Below are 24,074 nucleotides of genomic sequence, written 5' to 3' on the forward strand. Positions count from 1 at the left end.
TTTCGTATTATGAATCATGCAACCTTTTGTATAGTTTTTGTTTTGGTAAAATTTCAAAACATATGTTCCGTCATTCAAATATCATCTTATTTGGGATTTCTTTAATCTTTTAATAACAAGGATGACAACATCCATAAAAGCGAAGCACTGAAACGGTAGGACAAACGGACATTAATACTTGTATAGTGTCAGAACTGAAACATCAGAATATAATTGTATAAGCGTCAAAGTAAAATTCTAAGTAAATTTGTTAAAAAACTGCTTGATACAGGATAATGTTTATGGACATACTTACATTTTTAGGACTTGGTTATAGAGTTGCTTCGATTATAACATAATACTTTGTTGTCCCAGGAATCAATATACCAAAATTCAGATCAATCGGATGATTAGATCACATAAAAATTTGTTGTTAAAAAAGTAAAAAATCAACATGTTTAAAATGGACGTACGGACATTCTGGTTTTGATTATAGAGTTGATACGCTTTCTAAATCGTACCTAACTACTATAGGAATCACCATGCAAAGTTTGAAATCGATATGACAATTCTAACATGCCTAAATTAACGAAAAAAGCTATCCGTTACGGACGGACGGACGGACGGATCCTAATTATAGAAAAGCTTCGCTTTTAAAAAGAAAATGTTGAATTTTAACAGAAATTTCCTAAATTTAGCATCTAGGGGCTATTATATTTGATGAGATATGGAAGGGCTGAAAAATAGCCTAAAACCAAACCAAGACAAAAATGAAATGGCCTAATACCACCTCATGACCTATAAGAAGCTTTACTGTAGAGGAGAACTATATCGGTTCAGCAGTTAGCGAGATACTTTGCTGAGATAAAAAAAAGCTTACTACTTTATATAATAGGATAGAACATGTCTATTCGATAGTCTCTAGAAATGAAATATTATTACTTGGATGTTGCGCCAGATACTCTAATAAAGTGATGCTAACAGCTAGATAATATAACGATAACCCCATCCCCTTACCTCAAAATTGAACAATAAATGAGGTCCATTTTAGCAACCTTAATTGAAGACAAATTTTACCCTGTAAATATATTAACGAAGAAGCCCAATCTGTCCTACCTTTGATTCCTGAAAATGAGGGATTATCCATCTCTTTTTTGGGAGGTTTTCTTTCCCACTTCTCCTCTCATCTAACTCATTTTATGACGTCACAGGAATCAAAAGTAGGACAGATTGGGCCTTTTCTATATTTAAGTTTATTATATACATACACACATTTCTTTCGTATATTTAAGGCTTCAAAACATACAAAAAATAAACAAATTCCCGAGTATTTTCAATGATTTTGTTGAGAAATGTCCCTCTCCCCACCCATCCATCTTACCCCTTTTTGGCCCAGACTTAAAACCTTGTAAATCATGTTTTATAACCGAAACCATATTTTTCTTCTTTCCCACACACCCTCACACACACACACACATACACAAATACACACACATACACCCACGCTAAAGTCACTCTTACTGACAAGGGTTATTTTGTCCATAGAAAACAGAAAAAAAAACAGTAATCTTTAATACTCGTGCTCAATGCTCATTAGGATAATGGGCTGTTTATTACTCTAGTCCCAAAAGTTTTATTTCAACGTTTTCTTATTCGTTGGCTTAACAACTTCAAGGACTTTGATTATCTGGTTTATTGAGTTGAGTTTCCAAACGCTTCAACCACTAATTGTAATTTACAGAAGGAGTAATGTATAAATTTTGGGGATGTACATTAATTTATCGGCCATTGTCTTATCCCTTTAGATCCCTGCACATTTGTAGAGTGGCTGCGCTCCTTACCTCTAACACTCACGCAACTCCGCTGAAAACCCCTTAAAAATATGAGAAATTATCAGGGATCTAAAGGGATAAGACAATGATTGATAAATTAATGTATTTCTCCATTGATGATATATATAATTTCCCCTTCTGTAGATTGTAGTGTTTGGTACGTTTGGACACTTAACTTAATGAACCAACTAATCAAAATCCAATTAAAGTCACCAAAGTTGTTGAGCCAACAAAGAAGAACCTTATTGCAAAACTTTGGGGACTAGTGTAATAAACAGCCCAATGTCCCCTCCCTCCCTGTTTACAGACAAGAGGTGTTTCCAAAGGTGGGCGGAGACTGGCTAGAGAAAGGGGAGTACCATTCCAGGGGCGGGGGGGGGGGGGAGTGTTCTAAAAGGGTCAAATGAATCATATACTACATTGAATATGACTCAAAATTAACATTAATCATAAGTAAATGTTTATTTTTTTGAAAATGGTTGTATATATATGTATTAAATTACTATACAAACTATAACTAGGCCCCAATGTTCAATATTATTAAATATGTTATTCTTCTTATACTTCCAAACTAACCTCCTTATAACCCACTCCCCCCCCCCCCAAATATCCCCATTTTCTTTACCCCTTCCCAACCATTTATATAGTGGCTCCCACCTGCCCCCTCCCTTATCCCCTCTCACTCTCTCTCTCTCTCTCTCTCTGTGTATATTTGCTATGGATTGTCTAAGCCAAGAATAGGTTCAAACCTTCTGCACAAGGTCCCTACGGACCCACAGCTCTAGTTTTATCAGTTCTTCACAAATATTTAGACAGTGCATACATGGATATTTTGTATTCCTTCAAAATACATTTTTAATCTTTAAAAGTGACTTTAAAAATTTCAGCCAAAAGTCCGCCAAAAAGTGATTGTAAAACTTTACCTGGAACTTGAAAATCTACGCTAGCGCTGTTAATTTGAAGGCAGTGACTTTTAGATAGTGATCTACGCGATAAAAAAGTATTAAAACTAGTTTTTATCCCACACACAGTGAATGTATAAAGGTAGATATTAAAAAGCCTACCTACGCTACTTTTTGCCGCTTTTCATAACTACCTCTCTTTCTCTCTAATAACCGCTTTTTAAAACAAAGCCTGCAAGGAGAGGAACGGATTTGTTATCCGCGGCCGCGAAAATATGTTTTTGATGTGAATTTGAGACTCGATGATTGAGTCACACGACATGAACCTGTTGTTTAGCCTACCCATGGCGGTCCTGTTGATATTTTCCTACGTCAATCTGACCGCCGGCTGCGGCCCGGGCCGCGGGCCAATCCGCAGACGCGGACCGCGCAAAATTCTACCCCTCATCTACAAACAGCACGAGCCAAATTTTTCTGAGAAGTCGCTAGCGGCCGCCGGCCTGCCAGAAGGAAGTATTTCTCGGCAGGACAAGGAGTTTAGAAAGCTGGTGCCTAATTACAATCCAGATATTATTTTCAAAGACGAGGAGGGCACAGGAGCCGACAGGATTATGACACTGGTAGGTTTATTTTTGCCAGTATGGCTTCGCGAAACCGATCAATATCCGCTGGATTATAACCGGTTCCTAGCCATACTGAAAACTCATAGCGTTGTATTACAGATAATTTTCCACAAAAACTAAAATAAATATCATAAAATTAATACCAGTTTTTAAAAGCCTTGTTAGTTTTCATTTTAATATCCGCGGAAAGCTGTCTATAAATCGATGCGATAAATAACTATAATAATACCTAATATTCATATATGTAATAATAATACTCAATACTGACATGCTAATCTATGTATGATAAGACACTAATCCCGTAAATAAATAAAGTATATGGGGTCCATTCAAGTTCTTAATGCCATTACTTTTCATCTGTTATACAAACAAACTTTAAATATGAATAGGTACATTTATATACATTTAATAAAACAAATAAACTTTAAAAATGACTAATGTCTGTATGTAAAAATGTCTGTTTAAAGTGTCAAAATAGATGGGTCTTTGTGTTTGTTTTGTCAAATGTAAAATCATTGTTGACTTAATGTTTTCAGGCAGGGAGGGGACATTGGGCTGTTTATTACACTAGTACCCAAAATCTTATAATAACTTTTCTCGTATTCATTTGAATCCGGTGGATAGGAACCGGTTCTCATGAATACGAAAAAACTATGTCTAGCATCGTATTATATCCAGTTTTCTACAAATATAGAAATGTACAATCATAAGATTAAAACCAGTTTTTTTAGCCGGTGCCTCCGGCACCTCGGGGCTAAAAAAACTAGTTTTAATCTTATAATTGTACATTCTATATCCGCGGAAAGCCGTTTATAATACGATACGAGAAATAACTATTTTCCTATTCGTTGAAATAACAACATTTGGGACTTATAATGAAGTTTGATTGGTTGGTTCATTTGGTTGTCTAAAATGTCTTAACCTCTAATTGTAATCTACAGAAGAGGTAATTAATTTTGAGGATTTATCAGCCACTGTCTTATCCTTTTAGATTCCTGTAATGTTTCAAAGCACGCGCGTTTTGTGCTTATGAATGCGCATTTTTTTTGAAGAGTATAATGAATTTATAATGGCAATGTTGAATTTTTCTTATTTTTTTAGAGGTGTAAAGAGAAACTGAACACCCTGGCTATCTCAGTGATGAACCAATGGCCTGGTCTTCGGCTCCGCGTGACCGAGGCTTGGGACGAGGAGAACCACCACGCCCGGGACAGCCTCCACTACGAGGGCAGGGCGGTGGACGTGACCACTAGTGACCGCGACAGGCGCAAGTATGGGCTGCTGGCCAGCCTTGCCGTGGAGGCCGGTTTTGATTGGGTCTACTATGAGTCGAGGTCTCATGTGCATGCTTCTTGTAAATCAGGTATGTTCTATTTTCATACTATTTTAAGATGTGGTATTTTTTATCTTGAAAATTTTAAGAATGCATTTCAAATCAGTTCAATCAAATGGCTTTTAACAATTAATTAGCATGGTGGGGCAGTCATAATACTCCCCCCCCCCCCCGATAACTTGTCAGTGTGAAAAGTTGACAGCAAGTATTTAATGCGGCCTATAATTATAATGGGCCCACCACCAAACAATTGTATTTAAAAATCAATGTTCTGTTGTTCGTAACACTTTGAAGATAATAATTTCTTTGTATTGCCCCCCCCCTCCAACATTCTACACCCACCATGATAATTTCCAAATTACAGAGGGTTGATGAATATTTTGACAAATGACCCCGCCCACCCAATTTTTTCGTGTTTGCGGAGGGGGGAGGGGAGGGGTCAAAATAAGGGGGAAGGAAAAATGTTTAGGGAGATAGGGGACATTGGGCTGTTTGTTACAATAGTTTCCAAAGTTTTGTAATAAAGTTTTCGAATTTGTTGGCTAAATAACTTTGGGGACTTTTATTAAATTTTGATTGGTTGGGTCATATAGTTCAGTGTCCAAACATTTAAACCACTAATTATAATCTAAAGAAGGGTTAATTTTGTGTATCATCATTATGGATAACATCAATTTATCGGCCATTGTCTTATCCCTTTAGATCCCTGGAAAATGTTAGAGTAATTATTTCAATTAACAACAAGCAAGAAACAATATATTTTAACAATTAAAGTTATATCAAAACTTGTTTTTGCACAAGATATAGGAAATAAATAAGGATCAATTAAATTTCCTGTCCCATATATATATATTTGTATTATAGATAAATTTTGTATATAAGTTTAAGTTTATTATTTGTGTGTTGAGTTCTTGGTGTTGAGGGTTTGAGTAACTAACGACCTGCTGTGACAAGGGGACCTTTATACAGACCATAGATAAATTAGAAATTAAATATTTTTAATTTTGTCCAAAATCATTCTATTTATTGCAATTTATACTTTAAAAAAATATATTTGCAAAGAAAAATAAACTTTATGAAATTTTTTTTTTTTTGAAAAAAATGTTAAATTTTTAAAAATATTTTTTTTTATCTATGAATTGCACCATATAGTACACATTTCAACAGAAAACAGAACAAAATTCCAAATAAAATTAAAAATATTTAGAAAAATACGGCTTTTCCAGGCAAATAAGCTTTGTGTATAATCTTGTTTAGCAGCGAAGCTACTCTTTAAGTGAAATTATTAATTTTAGCCATACTGAAAAATTATGTATAGCAATGTATATTTTTTTATTTTACTAATATCGGCATCTTGGGGCTAACAAAACTGGTGCAAGTCTTATAATTTTTCATTTTGATATCAGTTGAAAGCTGTTTATAATACGATGCGATAAATAACTATTACTTATTATTTTTTATTATTTCAGAATCTGCAGAACCTGGCAAGAATGCTGGCTGCTTCCCGGAGGATGCAACCGTCCAGCTGGAATCTGGCGCCAGAATCGCTATGGGTCAACTCAGAATTGGAGACAGAATTGCCACCATGGAGCCTTCCACTGGGAATATTGTATTCAGCGAAGTGTTGCTTTTCTTGGATAGGGACGTGGATATGACACGGGCTTTTGTTAATATCAAAACGGCCAGCGGGCAGGTTTTGTCCATAACTGAGACTCATTTAGTGCATGTGGTCAAGGAGGACAAATGTGATGGAGCTAAAGCTTCTTGTGTTGAAACAATTTACGCCGGCAACGTGCAAGTCGGTTATAATGTTCTTGTGACCCCCGCCGACGGTCGTGTCTTTTATGACCGTGTTGAGAGCGTTAACGTGAAACGGTTGCGCGGCGTATATGCCCCGTTAACCGCCACTGGCACACTAGTCGTGGATAACGTGGTGGCGTCGGCGTACGCCGTTATAGACAGCCAGTCAATTGCACATGCCGCCTTTGCGCCCGTGCGATGGGCTTGTGCCGTGTCCTCAAGCTTTAAGAGCTTGTTTTCTTGGCTTCCTTCAACTACAGACAATTACATCAAAGAAGATGATATAGATAATGAAATAATTAGTGATAATACATTATTAAGTAAAGTTACACATGACCAAGATGAAACACCCCGGACATTACGGCTGCCCAGTGTGGATGGCATTCATTGGTATGCTGATATGCTATATTCAATAGCTGATTACATTCTTCCCCAGCATTTAGTGAGGCGATAAGCAGCAATAATTATTATAGCTTTATTGCACTTGTGTCAACCCTTTAGGAGCTTCAAGATTATGGGGGGTGATTCCTCCCAAACCACCCCCCACCTCCTTCCCCAGTGATATTTGAAGAATGTGATTGCTATGCCATCAATTTATAACTAACTCAACCCATTTAAATTTCAAAGATTTTCTATCAGACAAATTTAACAGATTTTTTTTCATGATACAAAATAAACCATCAATTTTCATACAATTGTAATCACATAAAATGGTATGTATGCCTAATTGTTATAAGATTCCTCAACTGAATACATATTCAACCGTGATTTTAAGAACAATGATTTCAAACAGTATAATGCTATAAAATTTATGCTTTTTATAATACAATGTTATGTGCCATTCTAGACTATTAATTAATTTTATTATTATTATTATTATTTTGTGTAACCTTCGGCTGTGATATTATTATATTATTAATTATTATGTAGATTTATATTTCAATGCTTAATTTATGAAATAAATAAAGAAAATTAAAGAAAATATTTGCTTTTTTTTCTTCATATTTAGTTGCAACGCTGCTCTATAACTTGCAAATGTCCGTATGTCCATATAAATAATACATCACTTAGTTAACATTGGGTTGTTTATTACACTAGTCCCCAAAGTCTTATAAGAACATTTTCTTATTCGCTTATTGAACTACATTGGGGAATTTTGATTGTTTGGTTCATTTAGTCGAGTGTACAAAAGTTTCAACCACTAATTGTATTTTTTGTGTCATCATTGGGGATGTATATGAATTTTTCGGCCATTGTATTATCCCTTTAGATCCCTAGTTCTACCTGTTGATTAAGCAAGGATGTCAACATCCATTAAAGCCGAATCTCTGGAACTGAACAGTAGAACAAACAAACATGAACACTTGTAGAGTGTCAAAACTTGATAAGCAGAATATTTATTAAAAGGTGTATACAAAATTGTATCTAAACTCGTTGCAAAGTTGCTTAAATACAGGATTTTGTTTGATGACATATTCGTACGGATTGACAGACGGACATACAGACCCTGATTATAGAAAAACTTTGTTTTAAAAAAGTAAAACAATTATTTTAAATACACAATTGTTTTAATTGATAATGCTGAAAATTGAATGCGCTGTTACTCTATATTTGTTAAGGTACGTTAGTCTGATTTTTGAGCTTCGTTTAATAAAAATTCAATGAAATCTCCAAAGTTGTTAGGCCAACGAATAAGAAAACTTTATTATAAAACTTTAGGGACTAGTGTAATTAACAGCTCGATATCCCCTCCCTCCCTGAAGATTTTTGGGTTTTATTCTTTTTCGGGCAACTTATTTATAGTCCTTTTAAAATGAGCCAAGTATAATAAGGCAGGAATTGAGGGGACATCGGGCTATTTACTATATTAGTTCCCAAAGTTTTATAATAAAGTTTTCTTGTGCGATAGTATAACAACTTTGGGAACTTGAATTTTGATTGGTTGGTTTATTAAGTTGAGTGTCCAAAGCTTCAGCCACTAATTGTAATCTAAAGAAGTGGTAATCTAGTGTATCATCATTGGGCATGTATATCAATTTATGGGCCATTGTCTTATCCCTAATAACAAGGGGGTGAAGTCCCAAGGGGGAATTTGTTACCCCACTTTACTATGGGGGGGGGGGGGTGGCTACTCGCCCCTCCCCCTACAACCGTATAATAGTGGTATAATTTTAGGATGAACTCACGTCCAGGCTAGCTAGGGATCTATAGGGATAAAACAATGGTCGATAAATTTATGTACATATCCAATGAAGATTACTAAATTACCTGTAGATTACTATTAGTGGTTGAAACGTTTAAACACTCAAATTAATGCACCAACCAATCAAAATTCAATGAAAGTCCCCAAAGTTGTTAAGCAAACGAATAAGAAAAGGTAACTATAATACTTTGGGGACTAGTGTAATGAACAGCCCAATGTCCACTCCCTTCCCAGGGTTGGGTGGCACTCGCCCCTCCCCAACACACCCGTATAGTGGCATAATTTAAGGGTCAACACACGCCCCCGCCCGGCCAGGCGAGCACCACCAGTAATTGAAACAAAAATCCGGAAAATTATAATTTTTACGATCTGAAACATTCCATTGGTTTAGCCACAGCCTTTATTAATACTACTACACCGCTATTGCTAATATACAGGGAGGGAGGGGACATTGGGCTGTTTATTGAATTAGTCCCCAAAGTTTTGTAATAACGTTTTCTTATTCTTTGGCTTAGCAACTTTTGGGATTATATTGAATTTTGATTGGTTGAGTGTCCAAACGTTTCAAACACTAATTGTAATCTACAGAAGGGTTAATTTTGTGAATCATCATAAGGAATAAACATCAATTTATCGGCCATTGTCTTATCCCTTTAGAACCCTGGATGCTAATCGCAAGGCATCATTATGAGACTAAATTAATTGGTATAATTGTTTTTAATTACCTCTCCACTTTGTATTAAAATTTGTTATTTTTAGTAGCGAAGCCACTTTGCAAGTGTAGGTTTGTTGTAGGTCGGTTCGTCTATTTTTTCATCGGTTGTCCTATTATGTATATGATTAATACACATGGACAATGAATCCGATTAAAACGGGTTCATAGCTATTCTGAAAAATCTTACACCGTATCGTATTATTGAAATTTTCTATGATAAAAAATCATAAAATCAATCACTGTTTTGTTGGACATTTTTAATTTTACTATGCGCAGAAAACTGTCTATAATACGATGCGATAAATAACTGCTTTAGTCTTAGTTTTAAAAGCTATTGATCCATCTCTCTCAACCCAAGACTACTTTATCAAACTAACATCTTTGTACAGGCCAAATATATATTTCCTAAACAGAAGTTTTCATTCTCAATCGTCCTGCAAAGGAAAAAAACACAAATCAGTAAATATTACATACAAAAAGTCTATTTTGGAAAAATCTGAATAAGATATTTAACTTTATTCTTAGTTAAGGAGCTTCGCTACTTTTGGAAAAAAATCATCTTTTTTCATCTTTAAATCTCCCATCCATCGCCCCCATGGGGAATAATTTTCATTCAGAAAAAAAGAATACCCCCCCCCCCCCTCCTATTTTTAACAAATTATCTATTCTACCCCCTCTTTTGTTTTCATTGAAAAGAAGTTCCTTTGAGACTCGTTAAGTCAGTTTAAAAAAAAGTTGATTCGAAAGTTTAAAAATGAGGTTTGTTACTCCTCCTCCCATTAATTTGTTGATAGTCCCATTGATTAGTTGCTGATACAAATCAAATTAAAGGGCCTGTGTAAGTACAGGGATCTAAAGGGATAAGATAATGATGATACATAAGATTACTAAAATTAGTGGTTGAAACATTTGGACACTCAACTTAATGAACTAACCCATTAAACTTAGATAAAGTTCCAATAGTTGTTGAGCCAACAAACAAGAAAACGCCAATCAAAACTTTGGGGACTAGTGTAATAAACAGCCCAATGTTACTCCCCTGCCATTGATTAGTTATTGATATAAATCAAATCAAAGGGCCTGTGTTATATAGGCATCTAAAGGGATAAGACAATGGCCGAAAAATTGATATACATCCCCAATGATGATAAATAAAATTACTAAAATTAGTGGATGAAACGTTTGGACACTCAACTTTAAAAACCAATCAATCAAACTTAGAAAAAAGTCGCAAACGCTGTTAGGCCAACGAATAAGAAAACTTTAATATAAAACCTTGGGGACTAGTGTAATAAACAGGCCATTGTCCCCTTCCTTCCTAGCCTTTATATACTTCTTATCAAATTTGCATCTACTTGCATCCATTGATAGGGGATAATTTACAACAATTTTGATCTCTTTGAATTGTAAATCTTATTCATTAGGTTTGCAGCTACTCTATAAATAGATTTTGCTCGCAATATGTCAATATTTATATATTAAACAATTCTTTTATTAAAGTTAAAAACAAAAAATAATGCATACCAAAGACAAAATAATAAGAAATTGTTATAATAGACAGCAAAGCATTTTAAAATAAAACAAAAATGACAACATCCCTAAGTAGCGAAGCACAAATAAGCATAGATTGGAGTACAGGGAGATTTAAAGGGCAATTGTTAAAAAAGAATAGATTTATGAGAAAAATGAAGAAATTATCACGTATTTTTTTTTATTTTTAATACTCATATTTTGTTCTTCACAAAAAATAAGCCGTATGTTTTAAATAGCAGCTGAGAAAATCTTATTTTTCCCAATGGTGCTATGGACTGACCAACAGACAAAGTGAATTATAAAACAGAAAAATCTGATGTAGAAATGATATAGATAATCTTATGGCATGGAAATATATTATCTTCTGTAATACAAAGTAGAACGATGTCTGTCTGTCCGTCCGTCCGTCCCTTAAGATCTCGGTAACCACTAAACCGATTGGATTCTACTCTTGAGGGTATATAACTATCAGTCCTGTGGTGGTTTTAAGCTATTTTCTAGGGGGGTGGGACACCCCCAACCCCCCAAAAAATGAAAATTTCCCCCCCTAATTTTTTTTTTGCAGAAGATTTCCTTGGTCCTTTTTTTATGCAAAAGATTTCCTTGGTCCTTTTTTTATGCAAAAGATTTCCTTGGTCCTTTTATGAATTTCGCCAAAAAAATTTTTTGATCACCTCTTGGGGCAAAGCCCCTAGAGGCTAGGGGCGAACCCGCTAGTATTGTAAAAAGTAGTAAGACTTTTTTGTCTGAAGCTTAAGATTACATCAACTACTAAACTGATTGAGTTTTCACTTTTATGGGGAAGATTCACATAGATCCCAGGATAGTTTTAGGCTATTTTTCTGGCTCCTTACCCCCTCTTTTTACTATCCCCTAAAGGTTAGGGGCGCATCTACTAGTATTTATTTATAGAACAAGTAATAATGGTCGAAAGAGATGTTTGTGTGGGGACTAATAAGTAGTGATGTACTTTGTCAACACGAAAATGATTGTTAATTATCGCATCGTATTATAGACAGCTTTCCGCGGATATTGATATGAAAAATTATAAGATTAAAAGCAGATTTATATTTATTTTGTGATTTATATTTTCAATATCCGTGGAAATTGTCTGTAATACGATACTATACTTGATTTTGCGGTATGGCCGAGAACCGGTTCTAATCCAGCGGATATTAATCCGGTTGGAAGCCATACTGGAAAGAGAGAGATATATTCTTAACTAAAGTAACAGGATGTCTGTCTGTGTGTTTGTATGTTTGTACGAAGTAACGTATTATTTTTTTAAAATTAAAGTGCAACTAGAGGCCTCTAGGGGCATAGCAGCTAGTATGTGAACAAGCTATAAAAGGTTAAAAATAGTAAAGTCCAACAAATTCCAATATTGCTTTACTCCCTTCCCTCTTATAAATATAATGTTCCTTTAAAACCCGATAATAGAAATCGTATAAAAAAGCTATGATTTAAAAAGGTATTAAAACTAAATATTTGTTTTCTTTTGTTTTTTAGTGCCTATAAAAAAAAATAACGTCATACAATGCAAATGACCAATGGTAGGCCAATACACAGACTAAATTACCAATGCCAGGCAAGTATACATTTTAATTGACCAATGGCAGGCCAGTATACATTTTGATTGACCAATGGCAGGCCAGCATACATTTTAGTTGACCAATGGTAGGCTAGTATGACGTCATTTTTTATAGGCACTGTCAAGAGCTCCGTTGAATTGCAAAAAATGGAGACTACTTAAATATAGTTGAAATCTTTAAAATACAAAATACATAGGGAAGCTTGTATAGCGCACCACAGAACTATTTGCTATAAAGGAACACTTACCTATAAATGCACCTTTAAGGTAATAATAAAGGAGGGGGGGGGGGGGGTGGGAGGTTTAGGTCATTTACAGGCATATACTCTAAAAAAATTATTTTAAACATTTTGTATTTCCTATGATATGTAATAAAGAGGTTTTTTGTTTGTACGTCCTTTAATATCTTTCTAACGTTTCAGGATATCTTTATTATAGGCCCCAGGATGGTTTTAGGCCATTAAGAAAATTGAGCCTTGAGAAGGTTTTGGGCTATAATGCATGTAAAAGTTAATGAAAAGTTTGAAATATTATTATCCATTCATTTTGAAAATCTGTATTATCAAAAAAAAAACAGAATAAAATATTCTTTATTATTTATCGCTGCGTATTATAATCAGCTTTTCGCGGACATTAAAATAAAAAATAGACAAGTTTGGTTAGCAATGGTATTAATCTTATGTTTTTTATTTTGATATGAGTTGAAAATTGTCTGTAATACGATGCTTTCAATGATTTTTCAGTATGTCTAAGAACCAGACTAAATCCAGCGGATATTAATTGGTCTTGATTCCTTGAAGCCATACTGGAAAAGTTTTTTTAGAGTGTCATGTTAAGTAAAGCAGCAAAAAAGAGGGGTAGCAGCAGGTGGAACAAAAGAGAAGGGGGGGGGGTGTAGGTCAACAAAAAAAAGAGCAAGGGGGGGCCGCTGAGGGGGGAAGGGGGGAGGGGTCACATAGTTTTCTGGTGAAGAAGGTTTGGAATCTAGAAAATTTGTCACAATTTCATTTAATTTGTATAGATGGGTGGTTTGTGCATGGCAGGGAGGGAGGGGACATTAGGCTGTTTATTACACTGGTCCCCAAAGTCTTAAATAACGTTAGTTTCACAACTTTGGGGACTTTCATTGAAATTTAATTGGTTGGTTCATAAGGTTTAGTGTCCAATCGTTTTAATCACAAATGATAATTTTGTGATTCATCATTGGTGATGTTCATAAATTTATCGACCATTGTCCTATCCCTTTAGATCCCTGTGTTGGTGGTCTGTTTGTTACAAAGAGTTACAGGGAGTGGACAATGGTTAGAAAATTAAACGTCCCCCAAAGATTTATATAGGTGTATATCTCCTTTGGAAGCTTATAAAGCAGTGGGGAAGAAGAGAGTCCATATCAACATTAGAGTTACTAGTTCTTTGCTCAAGAACTTTGCTTTATCCATTCCATCTTATCCCTAAATTGATCAGGCTTTATCAGGGATCTAAAGGGATAAGACAATGGCCGATAAATTGATTTTCAGTACATCCAGAATGATGAAACACAAAATTACCCTAAAAATAGCATAAAAGTGGTGGTTGAAACGTTTAAACACTCAACTTAATAAACCAACCAAGTCCCCAAAGTAGTTAAGCCAACGAATAAGAAATCGTTATTGTAAAAATTTGGGGACTAGTGTAATAAACAGCCCACTCTTTCATTGAGGCTTTATAACAGAGAGGGAGGGGACAATGTAAGTTAAATTTATATACAAACTTTTATTCCCCCCCAATAATTTCAAGCTACAAAAGAAAGAGTTTAACACATTAGGAATTTATCCTTCAATGTTCTATCCATTTAATTGTGTGTTTATCATATAATGATGGACAGTAAAGGTGTCCATAGAGTATTCATTTTAAGAATTCAGGCGATAAAACTTGAACCACAGAAATAAAAAAAAAACATGGATGAAATCATCCATAAAAAGGAAGCTCCGAAACAATAGGACTAACGAACATTAACACTTGTAGAGTGTTAAAACTGAATAAGCAGAATCGTTAATGTGTGAATAAAGTTGTAAGTAAATTTCTTGCAAAAATAATTGAATACAGTTATAGTTTTATCAATTAAAAAATTTTTATTGAAAAATGTTATAAATCAACATGTTTTAAATGGACGTACGGACTTTCTTGTAACAATAATAGAGTTGCTACGCTTTCTAAATCTTTTCTAACTGTTATCTAAATCATCATGCAAAGTTTGAAAACGATAGGACAATTCTAACATAATGGAAAGAGGTGAGTGAAGAAAGTTGCTCAAAAAATCATTATGTGACGTCATAAAAATCACTATTTAGGGGTTTTCTTTCCCACTCGTCCTCTCATCATCCCTCCTTTTTTGACGTCCAAATTATTTTTTGAGCTACTTTCTTCACTCACTAAAAAAAGAGCTAACCGTTCCGACTGGAAAACAAAAGCTCCCCCTCCTTATTTCCAATTTATTTTAAAAATAAGAGGAGATGTGGGGTATTCAGTATTGGAAATGTTTCTCTATGGGATATTACTCTATGGTAACTTTGTTAACTAGCCGATTTCAATTTCTCTGTGTGTCAAAACATAGTCAAAGTGATTCTCTGCCGGCAGAGGGAGGGGGTATTGGACGGTAAATTTTAATGGTACCCAGAGTTTTTATAGACATCCTTTCTTATTCGCTGCCCTAAAAATATTGTTCGTTATCACTGCCATGTTTGTTGATTTTCAAACTAACAATGTCCTAAATTTTCAACCAATAATTTAAAAATGTATAAGACCTTTATAGAGTTACTACGAGTCTAAGAAGTATAAAAGTCAAAATTTGAAAGAAATTTTTGAGTGGAAGTAGAATGAAAGACGGGTGGGGGAACAATTAAAGGAAGGGAAAAAGGTTTGGGAAGAATTTTAAAGGGAAGGGTGTATTCTTCTGAGAGTTGGGAGAGAGAGGGAGGGGGTAGGTACATAGAGAGCGGTCAACATAGTTAGTTTGTTGGGGATGGACCACATCGGAATTTACATATTCATAGTCAGGGGCTGCTATTCAACCAAATAATTCCATTTGAAATTGCCTCAAAATTTAATATTTTGTAGGGGCAAAGTTGGCATATATTTTGTTGTTTTTTCATTTAACTGAAGGGGAACGGGTTAGAAGGGGGAGAATAAAAAGAAGGGGGTTGTGGGGAAATTTTCCTTTAGAATTGTTTGTCAGAATCACATTCCCTTTTCTCTGACATAAATTAATTGATATAAAATATACGTAGATATTATGACAGGGAAAAAATTGTAGTAAATATTTATAGCTTGCTAACATGGAACTTATTTTTTGGTCAGTTTGTTCATCCAGTAGGAGGGGAGGGGATGGGTTAAAGGAGAGGGAAAGGGATAAATACATGAAAATCTGGTGCATCTAAATAATTAAAAAAACATCAATTTTCCAAAATAGTTATAAACCTTCCCTGGAACTTTAAAAAAGCTTCACTTTAAATGAGAACAATTAGCCCCGAGGGGCCGATGGCGCGGTGAGAGATAACTGGTATTAATTTTATGAATATTATTTTTGTATACGTGGAAAATTGTCTGAAATAAGATGCTCTGCATAATTTTCCAGTATGGCAGGATATAAATCGGTTTCAAAGTCATACTAAAAAAAATTAATTCTAAAAAAAACACGGTACAAATGTGTAAATTGTGCGTGTAACAATTTATTTTATTTTTGTGTTGGTTTGCAGGCCCTTGTGTAATTTTTTCGGTTGTGTAATGTAATGCGGAATCTTTTATTGTTAATTTAAACTAATATTTTTAAAAACGAAGCTTTTCTGTGATTAGGGTCGGTCCGTCCGTCCGTCCGGACCGGATAGCTCTTTTCGTTTAGGCATGTTAGAGTTGTCCTATCGATTTCAAACTTTGCATGGTGATTCCTATAGTAGTCAGGTATAATCAAGAAAGCGTAGCAACTCTATAATCATTACCAGAATGTCCGTAAGCCCATTTTTAACTTTAAAGAAATTTGATTGAACTGATTTTTGGAATACTGATTCCACGGACAACAAAGTACAATCTTACAAGCAAAGCATTTCTATAAACGAGTCCTAAAAATGTAAGTATGTCCTTAACAGTATCCTGTATTTGAGTAATTTGTACCAAATTTATTTACAATTTTGTTAATGCTTATAAAATTTTAAGGTCGTAGCCACTAGTTTAAAGTGAAAAGTAGTAGATCCTTTCCTCGTATTCATTCGAATACGGTGGATAGGAACCGGTTCTCATCCATACGAAAAAAATATGTCTATCATCGTATTATATCCAGCTTTCTATATCCGCGGAAAGCTGTTTATGTGAGAAATAACTATTATTCAAGAGATAACAATATATGCACCATATCAAACATGTTCTAAATGTTTTTAGGCTATTTTTTAAGCCTCTAGAGCTAAGGGGTAAGTTGCAAGCAAATAATATATATTTATTACAACAATTTATCGACCATTGTTTTATCCCTTTAGATCCCTGGTTAACATACTACGACGAACAGACGAACAGACATTTTCTAATTATGATGTAGCTGCGCTGCTTGTTAACAAACACTTTGTTGATTGTAATGGCTTACAATATGAAAGCAAACTACTTTCTGACAGGAATGTAGTAGGGGACATTGGGCTGTTTATTACACTAGTCCCCAAAATTTTACAATAACGTTTTTATATTCGTTTGATCTTCAACTTTGGGGACTGTTATTGAATTTTAATGAAAACGAAGAAAGTCCCTCAATGACGACATAAAAATGAGGGAAAGAAAACCCCCTAAAAAAGAGAGGGATAATCCCTCGTTTTTATGACGTAACATCCTGATTTTTTGAGGGACTTTCTTCGTCTTTATTTTGATTGGTTAAGTTGAGTGCCCAAACGTTTCAACTACTTATATTAATCTACAGACGGGGTTACTTTGTGTATTCTCATTGGCGATGTACATCAATTTACCGGCCATTGTCTTATCCCTTTTATTAACTGATTATAACGGGATACAATATGGAAGCAAACTACTTTCTAAACAAATATTTACATCCGGAAAGACAAACTAACAATCAATTTTTCTGTATGGCTTCGAAACCAATTAATATCCGCTGGATAAGAACCGGTTCTAGGCCATGCATCGTATCGAATGATATCCAGTTTTCTTCGAACATTAAAATGTATGTAATCATGATATTGAAACCAGTTTTGTTAGTCCCTGCCTTCAGCATCTCGGGCTAACAAAACTGGTTTTAATCTAATAATTGTACATTCTTATATCCGCGGGAAACTGTTTATAATACGATGCGATAAATAACTATTAATCGATTTATATACTGAACTAGCAGATGCACCCCTCGCTTTGCAGATTACAATTGGTAGCTGAAACGTTTGGACACTTAACAAACCAACCATATAAATTTAACAAACTTCCCTAAAGTTGTTTAGCCAACGAATGAGAAAACGTTATACTAAAACTTTGGGGACTAGTGTAATTAACCGCCCAATGTCCCCTCCCTCCCTAAGTCTAAGTGCATCCATATCACTTGATATTCAATTAGATTACAATTATATTACCAACCATATAAATTTAACAAACTTCCCTAAAGTTGTTAGGCTAATATGCATAAAATAACGCTTTTCTTTTGGGGACTAGTGTAATAAACAGCCCAATGTCCCCTCCCTACCTGGTCTAAGTGCCTCCATCACTTGATATTCATTGAATCTAATAGTTTTATTAACTGGGAAAATATTTCTTGAAACTTTTTTGGGGGATAGGGGCGGAGATTTTTAATTTGAATAGTTTCTCCGCCTACTTAAACATATATTATCCTTGTTAAAAGCGAAGATTTTCTATAATTAGGGTCGGTCCGTACGTTCGTCCGTAACGGTTAGCTCTTTTCGTTAATTTAGGCATGTTAGAATTGTCCAATCGATTTCAAACTTTGCATGGTGATTCCTGTAGTAGTTAGGTAGAATTTAGAAAGAGTAGCAACTCTATAATCATTACCAGAATGTCCGTACGTCCATTTTAAACATGTTAATTTTTAAAACTTTTAAATTTTTGTATTTGATAAAATCATCTGATTGATCTGATTCCTATTACAATAAGGTACAATATTTTGAGTGAAGCATCTCTATAATCAAGTCCTAAAAATATCAGTATGTCCTTAAACAGTATTCTGTATTTAAGAAGTTTTGCAACAAATTTACGTATAATTTGTATAAGCTTTGCTTTTATGGGTGTTGTCATCCTTGTTGTACATCCATCTTATAGTTAAAACATCTTATCAATAAAACCATAAAAATGTAATATGTAACAAGAAGTACAACATCCATAAAAGCGAAGCTCTGGAATGGAAGGACAGACGAACATTGACACGTCAAAAAAGGTTAAAAAGCAACATGTTTTAAATGAACGTATGGACTTTTTTTGTAACAATTTAAGACTTGCTGCGCTTTCTTAGTCGTACCTTACTGTTATAAGAATCATCATGCAAAGTTTGATATTGATAGGACAAATTGGCGAAAAGGCTAACCGTTATGGACGGACCGACCATAATTATTGAAAAGCTTGGGTTTTAAAAATTGAATAAATATTGTAAAAACAAAGAAAACAAATTGTTTTCAATTAATTGAAGAAATCTGTAATTGTTTGCTTCTGATGGTCTGATACTAATCAAACCAAATGTCTTAAATTTCCAGGGATTAATGATATGCCTATAATTTACATCGTCCCTAATTTGTGATATTATATAAAAAATAATTTCCTTTAAAACTGACAATAATAAGTAAAAAATTAAGACATTTTTTGGCCAATGAAAATAAGAACAATACTAAATTAACATTACCCTATCCCTCCATTTGTGTCTATGTATACCACCCAAACCTTGATAATTATGTTGCACGTTGGCGCATTCTTGAGGTTACTTATATGTGGCTTCAGAGGTGACTACACAGGTCTCCTTAGCAATATATTTGGTCTCCTAGCTGCTCCTTCTTGCCAGATATTGCATGCTAACACATTCCTGAGATTACTCACATGTGGCTGCACAGAAGCGACTACACAGGTCTCCTTAGCAATATATTTGGTCTCCTAGCTGCTCCTTCTTGCCAGATATTGCAAGCTAACACATTCTTGAGGTTACTTCTATGTGGCTGAACAGAAGTGACTACACAGGTCTCTTTAGCAATACATTTGGTCTCCTAGCTGCTCCTTCTTGCCAGATATTGCACGTTAACACATTCTTAAGGTTACTTATATGTGGCTGCACAGAAGTGACTACACAGGTCTTCTTAGCAGTGCATTTTGTTAAAAAAAAACTCTCTGGAAAAATGGACAACGTGACCATTTAGAATCTGTTGAAAACTAAATCCTAGCTGCTCCTACTTGCCAGATATTGCACGCTAACACATTCTTGAGGTTACTTATACACGGTGTTTCAGAAAAAACTGCGTTTTCCGTTTTTCTGACACAACCAGTAGGAATACAGAAAAAACGATTATATGTCCTTATTCTTTGTAAAAAAGTACATCAAATTTATAACAGGTGTTTTTCATTATCTCTAAAAATACGGCCTCTATGATAGGTACATAGTTTCCAAAAATGCTTTATGTCAAAAATGTTGTGCAAGAAAAATTAAAATAACTCTTCTATTATGTATAAAAAAAATCGTAGAATTTCAATATTTATTTAGAAAAAGGTATAAGAAAGGTACCTTAATGAGTTTTAAAGGTGAAATGCTTTTTAGCTCCTCACAAAAGCATTTTTAAGAAACTGCAATTTGTAATTTTTTCACATTTCTTGATTGTGATGCATTTGCAGTAAAAGAATCTTCTTTAATAACATAGGTTATAGTAAAAAGAAAAAAACTCCTTTTTATTTGACAAAAAAATCTCTAAAGACAAAAAAGTTATTGAAGTTTGAATTTTTTTTATTAAAGCATTTAATTACAAATTATGGATAAATTATGAGTTTATATCTTAACCTGTCAATCAAATTAAAGGATTATAGGAATAAATGAGGGGTGGGGATTTACGAACATGAGCAATTTTGAAGGTCATGTTTCTTAAGTATACAAAAAGAAAAACTGAATATTTGTTTTCAGTGAGGGAAATTTAAATGAAATTTTTAGTGTAATTGGTAGAAAATTGTATTGGTTGTATTAAGATGTTGTTTTCAAGTGAATAAATTTTTGAAAACCAACCTTAAGTCACAAAATTCTACCAGAAAAAAGAATCATACGCATCTTTTAAAATATTTATGCTTTAAAATGCGCCGTTATTTTCAGAGATATTAAAAAACACCTGTAACAATTTCGATGCATATTTTTATAGAGAATATTGACATATAATTATTTTTTTTTGTACTCCTAATGGTTGTTTCCCAAATTTGGAAAACGCAGTTTTTTTTTAAACGCCCTGTATGTGGCTACACAGAAGCGACTACACAGGTCTCCTTAGCAATACATTTGGTTAAAAAAAAACTCTTTAAAGAAATGGACAATTTGACCTCCAAATATAGTCAAGTTGAAGTTAGAATCTCTTGTAAACTAAATCCTAGCTGCTCCTTCTTGCTAGATATTGCACACTATTGGATTCTTGAGGTTACTTATATGTGGCGACTATGCACACATATACAGTATACGTTACAAAAAATGACCAGTCTTTAAAATGCTATTGTCCCCCTTCTAATAAAGTTTTAACCATATTTTGTGTGTGTGTGCTCTTTATACATATGTATGCTTGTGTTTGTTGCAGTCAATGAGATTAAAGAACAATTACCCACATTTGGCAGGCTATAAAAGAAGATATTCAAAATTTCAAAAATCAACCAATTATGTATTTTAAGTGAATTTTTTCCTTCCTACACCGAAACGGTCTCACCAAAAATTGTCTGAGCGCCTTGATAGTTGAGATATCAAGCTACCAATCTAGGAGTGTATACCACAGTGAGAGGTTAGAGAAAACTAAACTATAATATCTCAACCCTAGCTCCACTTATAGCAAGCCAAAGTCAAACCAAAGACTCATACCTGGAATCTTAAAAATCAAAAATCGAAAATGTCTTGATTCTAGCCTATAAGGGGCCCTAAGGGTACTCTAAAGTCATTTTAGACTATGGGTTCAAATAATAACTGCATTTTATACCTTCTGCAATTACCAATAAGCTAAAGAACTTTTTTCTAGCCCTTCTGTGGGCTGAAATCTGAAAATTGGGCACAAAGCCTAAATTAAATTGATTTTGAGTTCTTGATACATGCTTTTTGTGCATAAATGACTTGTATGAGAGCTAGGAAGCTGACTAAGGTGTCTATAGAAGCAGAATTTTATGCTTGAGATAAAACTATGAATAACCCCTAGGCTAAAATTAATTTTACTATGTGATTTTTGGGCTTAAGTAAAATTCACTTAAAATAATAATAGATTGAATTTTGACATTTTGAATTTTTTCTTTAAGCTATTTAATTGAGGGTAGCCGTATGACACCCCTACCCCCCTAAAAAATGTTAAGAAAAATTCTATGAAGGAGGGGGGCCCTATTACCACATAGGGCAAAGTCTCTAGAAGCTAGGGGTGAATCTGCTAGTGACTAAAAATTACTTGATGATCTTTACATGGATGACATACTGATATAGTATATCTTATTTCTATAGTAGTTGTGCTGTAAAGAATTGATTTCCAGTATGGCTTCGAAACCGATTATTATCCGCTGGATTAAAACCAGTTCTTTGCAAGAGTGAAAAGTTATGTACAGCTTCGTATTACAATTCTCCACGGACATTTAAAACAAAAATTATAAAATTAAAACCAGTTTTCTTCAGCCACTCATGGTTAAGAAATCTTGTATAAATCTTATAATGTTTAATTTTAATATCCGCGGAAAGCTGACTATAAAACGATGCGATAAATAACTAATATCTAATTACTGCTTAAGCTGACACATAATCTCTGTGATTGCGAGACTTTAAGCAATGTTTTGGGTCTCCTTTCATTAAATAGTTGGTTTAACAATGCACCTAACATAGAATAGACTGATGAAATGCAGGGATCTAGGGGGTGAGACAAAGGCCGATAAATTGATGTACATTCCATAAACGTCCAAGGGGGGGGGGGGGGGGGTAAAGTGGCGATTACCCCCTCCCCCAAACAAATTTTTTTTTCATTTTACCCCCCCCCCCCATCTAAAATTTACCCCTACCCTAGGGGTGCCGGTGGCACCCCCAACTATTACCCCCCCAAAAGTGAAATACCCCCCTTAAAAAATGTTTACCCCCCCCCCCCAAAAAAAATAAATAGCTTTGACGTCTATGGTACATCCCCAATGATGATCAAAATTACACCTCTTAAAGAACCAGATCTCAGCCATACTTAAAAATCCTGTCTAGCATCGTATTACAGACAATCTTCCACGAATATTAAAATAAAAATCATAAAATTAATACCAGTTTTGTTAGCACGGGTCTTCGGCCTCTCGAAGGTGACAAAATGCTAATAAATCATATAATTTTTTATATTATTATCCGCGAAAAGCTGTCTATAATACGATGCGATAAATAACAATTCTTGACCAGTCTATAACTTTTACTCTCAGTGACTTATGTTTGTCGGAGATCTAAAGTTTGTCTTTAGCGGGGTCCCCGCAAGCGGAATGGCCAGGGATATAAAGGGATAATAATATGACCGATAAATCCATGTACAACATTATCCCTTCTGAAGATTTGATTAGTGGTTTAAACGTCTGAACACTAAACTTTATGAACCAACCAAACATAATTCAATAAAAGTCCCCAAAGCAAACCAATAAGAAAATTTGGGGACTAGTGTAATAAACAGCCCAATGTCCCCTACTTCCCTGGATAATGGGTCAAAGTGATAAAAAGGAGGGGGGGGGGGGGGGGGGGTGTAAACATGCATGTAACAAGAGGGGAAGGACCACCCAGACAATTGTTTAAAAGGACTGCAACTAAAATTTAGAAATGGCTTTTTAGTAAAATTTGAGTCCTTAGTTACTCTTTTACCTCAAATGTTGGGCATAACCCTGCGGGGCAACACCCCTTAAGAGGCGATGTAACGAAATCTGGATATTTTAGTAATAAAATATCTAACCTAACTAATAAAAATAAGGGAAAATCAAATTTCAGAACCACCCTTTTTAATTGAATAAATGGGTAGAAAAAGGGGTTATGCTCAGAGACAAAGGGGACAGTGAGCTGTTTATTACACTAGTCATCAAAATTTTTTTAAGAACTTTATTTTTTTAGTTAATTTGTCAGATTTAGGGACTTTATTAAATTTTGATTGGTTAGTTGACTAAGTTGAGAGTCCAAACTTTTCAACCACTAATTATAATCTACAAAAGGTTAATTTTGTGTATCATCATTGAGGATGTACATCAATTTATCGGCCATTGTCTTATCCCTTTAGATCTCTGGGTTATGCTGGTTTCATAGAAAGGGAAGGGGGGGGGGGTCGGGGAAATAAGGGTTGGGACATGTCAAGAGAAAATTCATCCCCGTAGGCAAAAGAATAGCACATTAACAAAGGGTTTG

The 24,074-nt window shown here is 34.5% G+C and overlaps 1 protein-coding gene across 1 annotated transcript; it reads left to right on the plus strand.

Annotated features, from left to right (window-relative positions):
• Window positions 1-2,565: 2,565 nt before the first annotated feature.
• On the plus strand, window positions 2,566-7,451 carry hh (hedgehog signaling protein). The gene is made up of 3 exons (XM_080174896.1): window positions 2,566-3,333; window positions 4,438-4,699; window positions 6,139-7,451. Exons 1-3 carry the CDS (start codon window positions 3,016-3,018, stop codon window positions 6,921-6,923), a joined length of 1,365 nt encoding a protein of 454 aa, XP_080031022.1. The 5' UTR covers window positions 2,566-3,015; the 3' UTR covers window positions 6,924-7,451.
• Window positions 7,452-24,074: the final 16,623 nt, after the last annotated feature.

The sequence above is a fragment of the Acartia tonsa genome, chromosome 10 (genome assembly GCF_053477335.1).
Source record: "Acartia tonsa isolate MP-2025a chromosome 10, ASM5347733v1, whole genome shotgun sequence".
NCBI classification, from domain to species: domain Eukaryota; kingdom Metazoa; phylum Arthropoda; class Copepoda; order Calanoida; family Acartiidae; genus Acartia; species Acartia tonsa.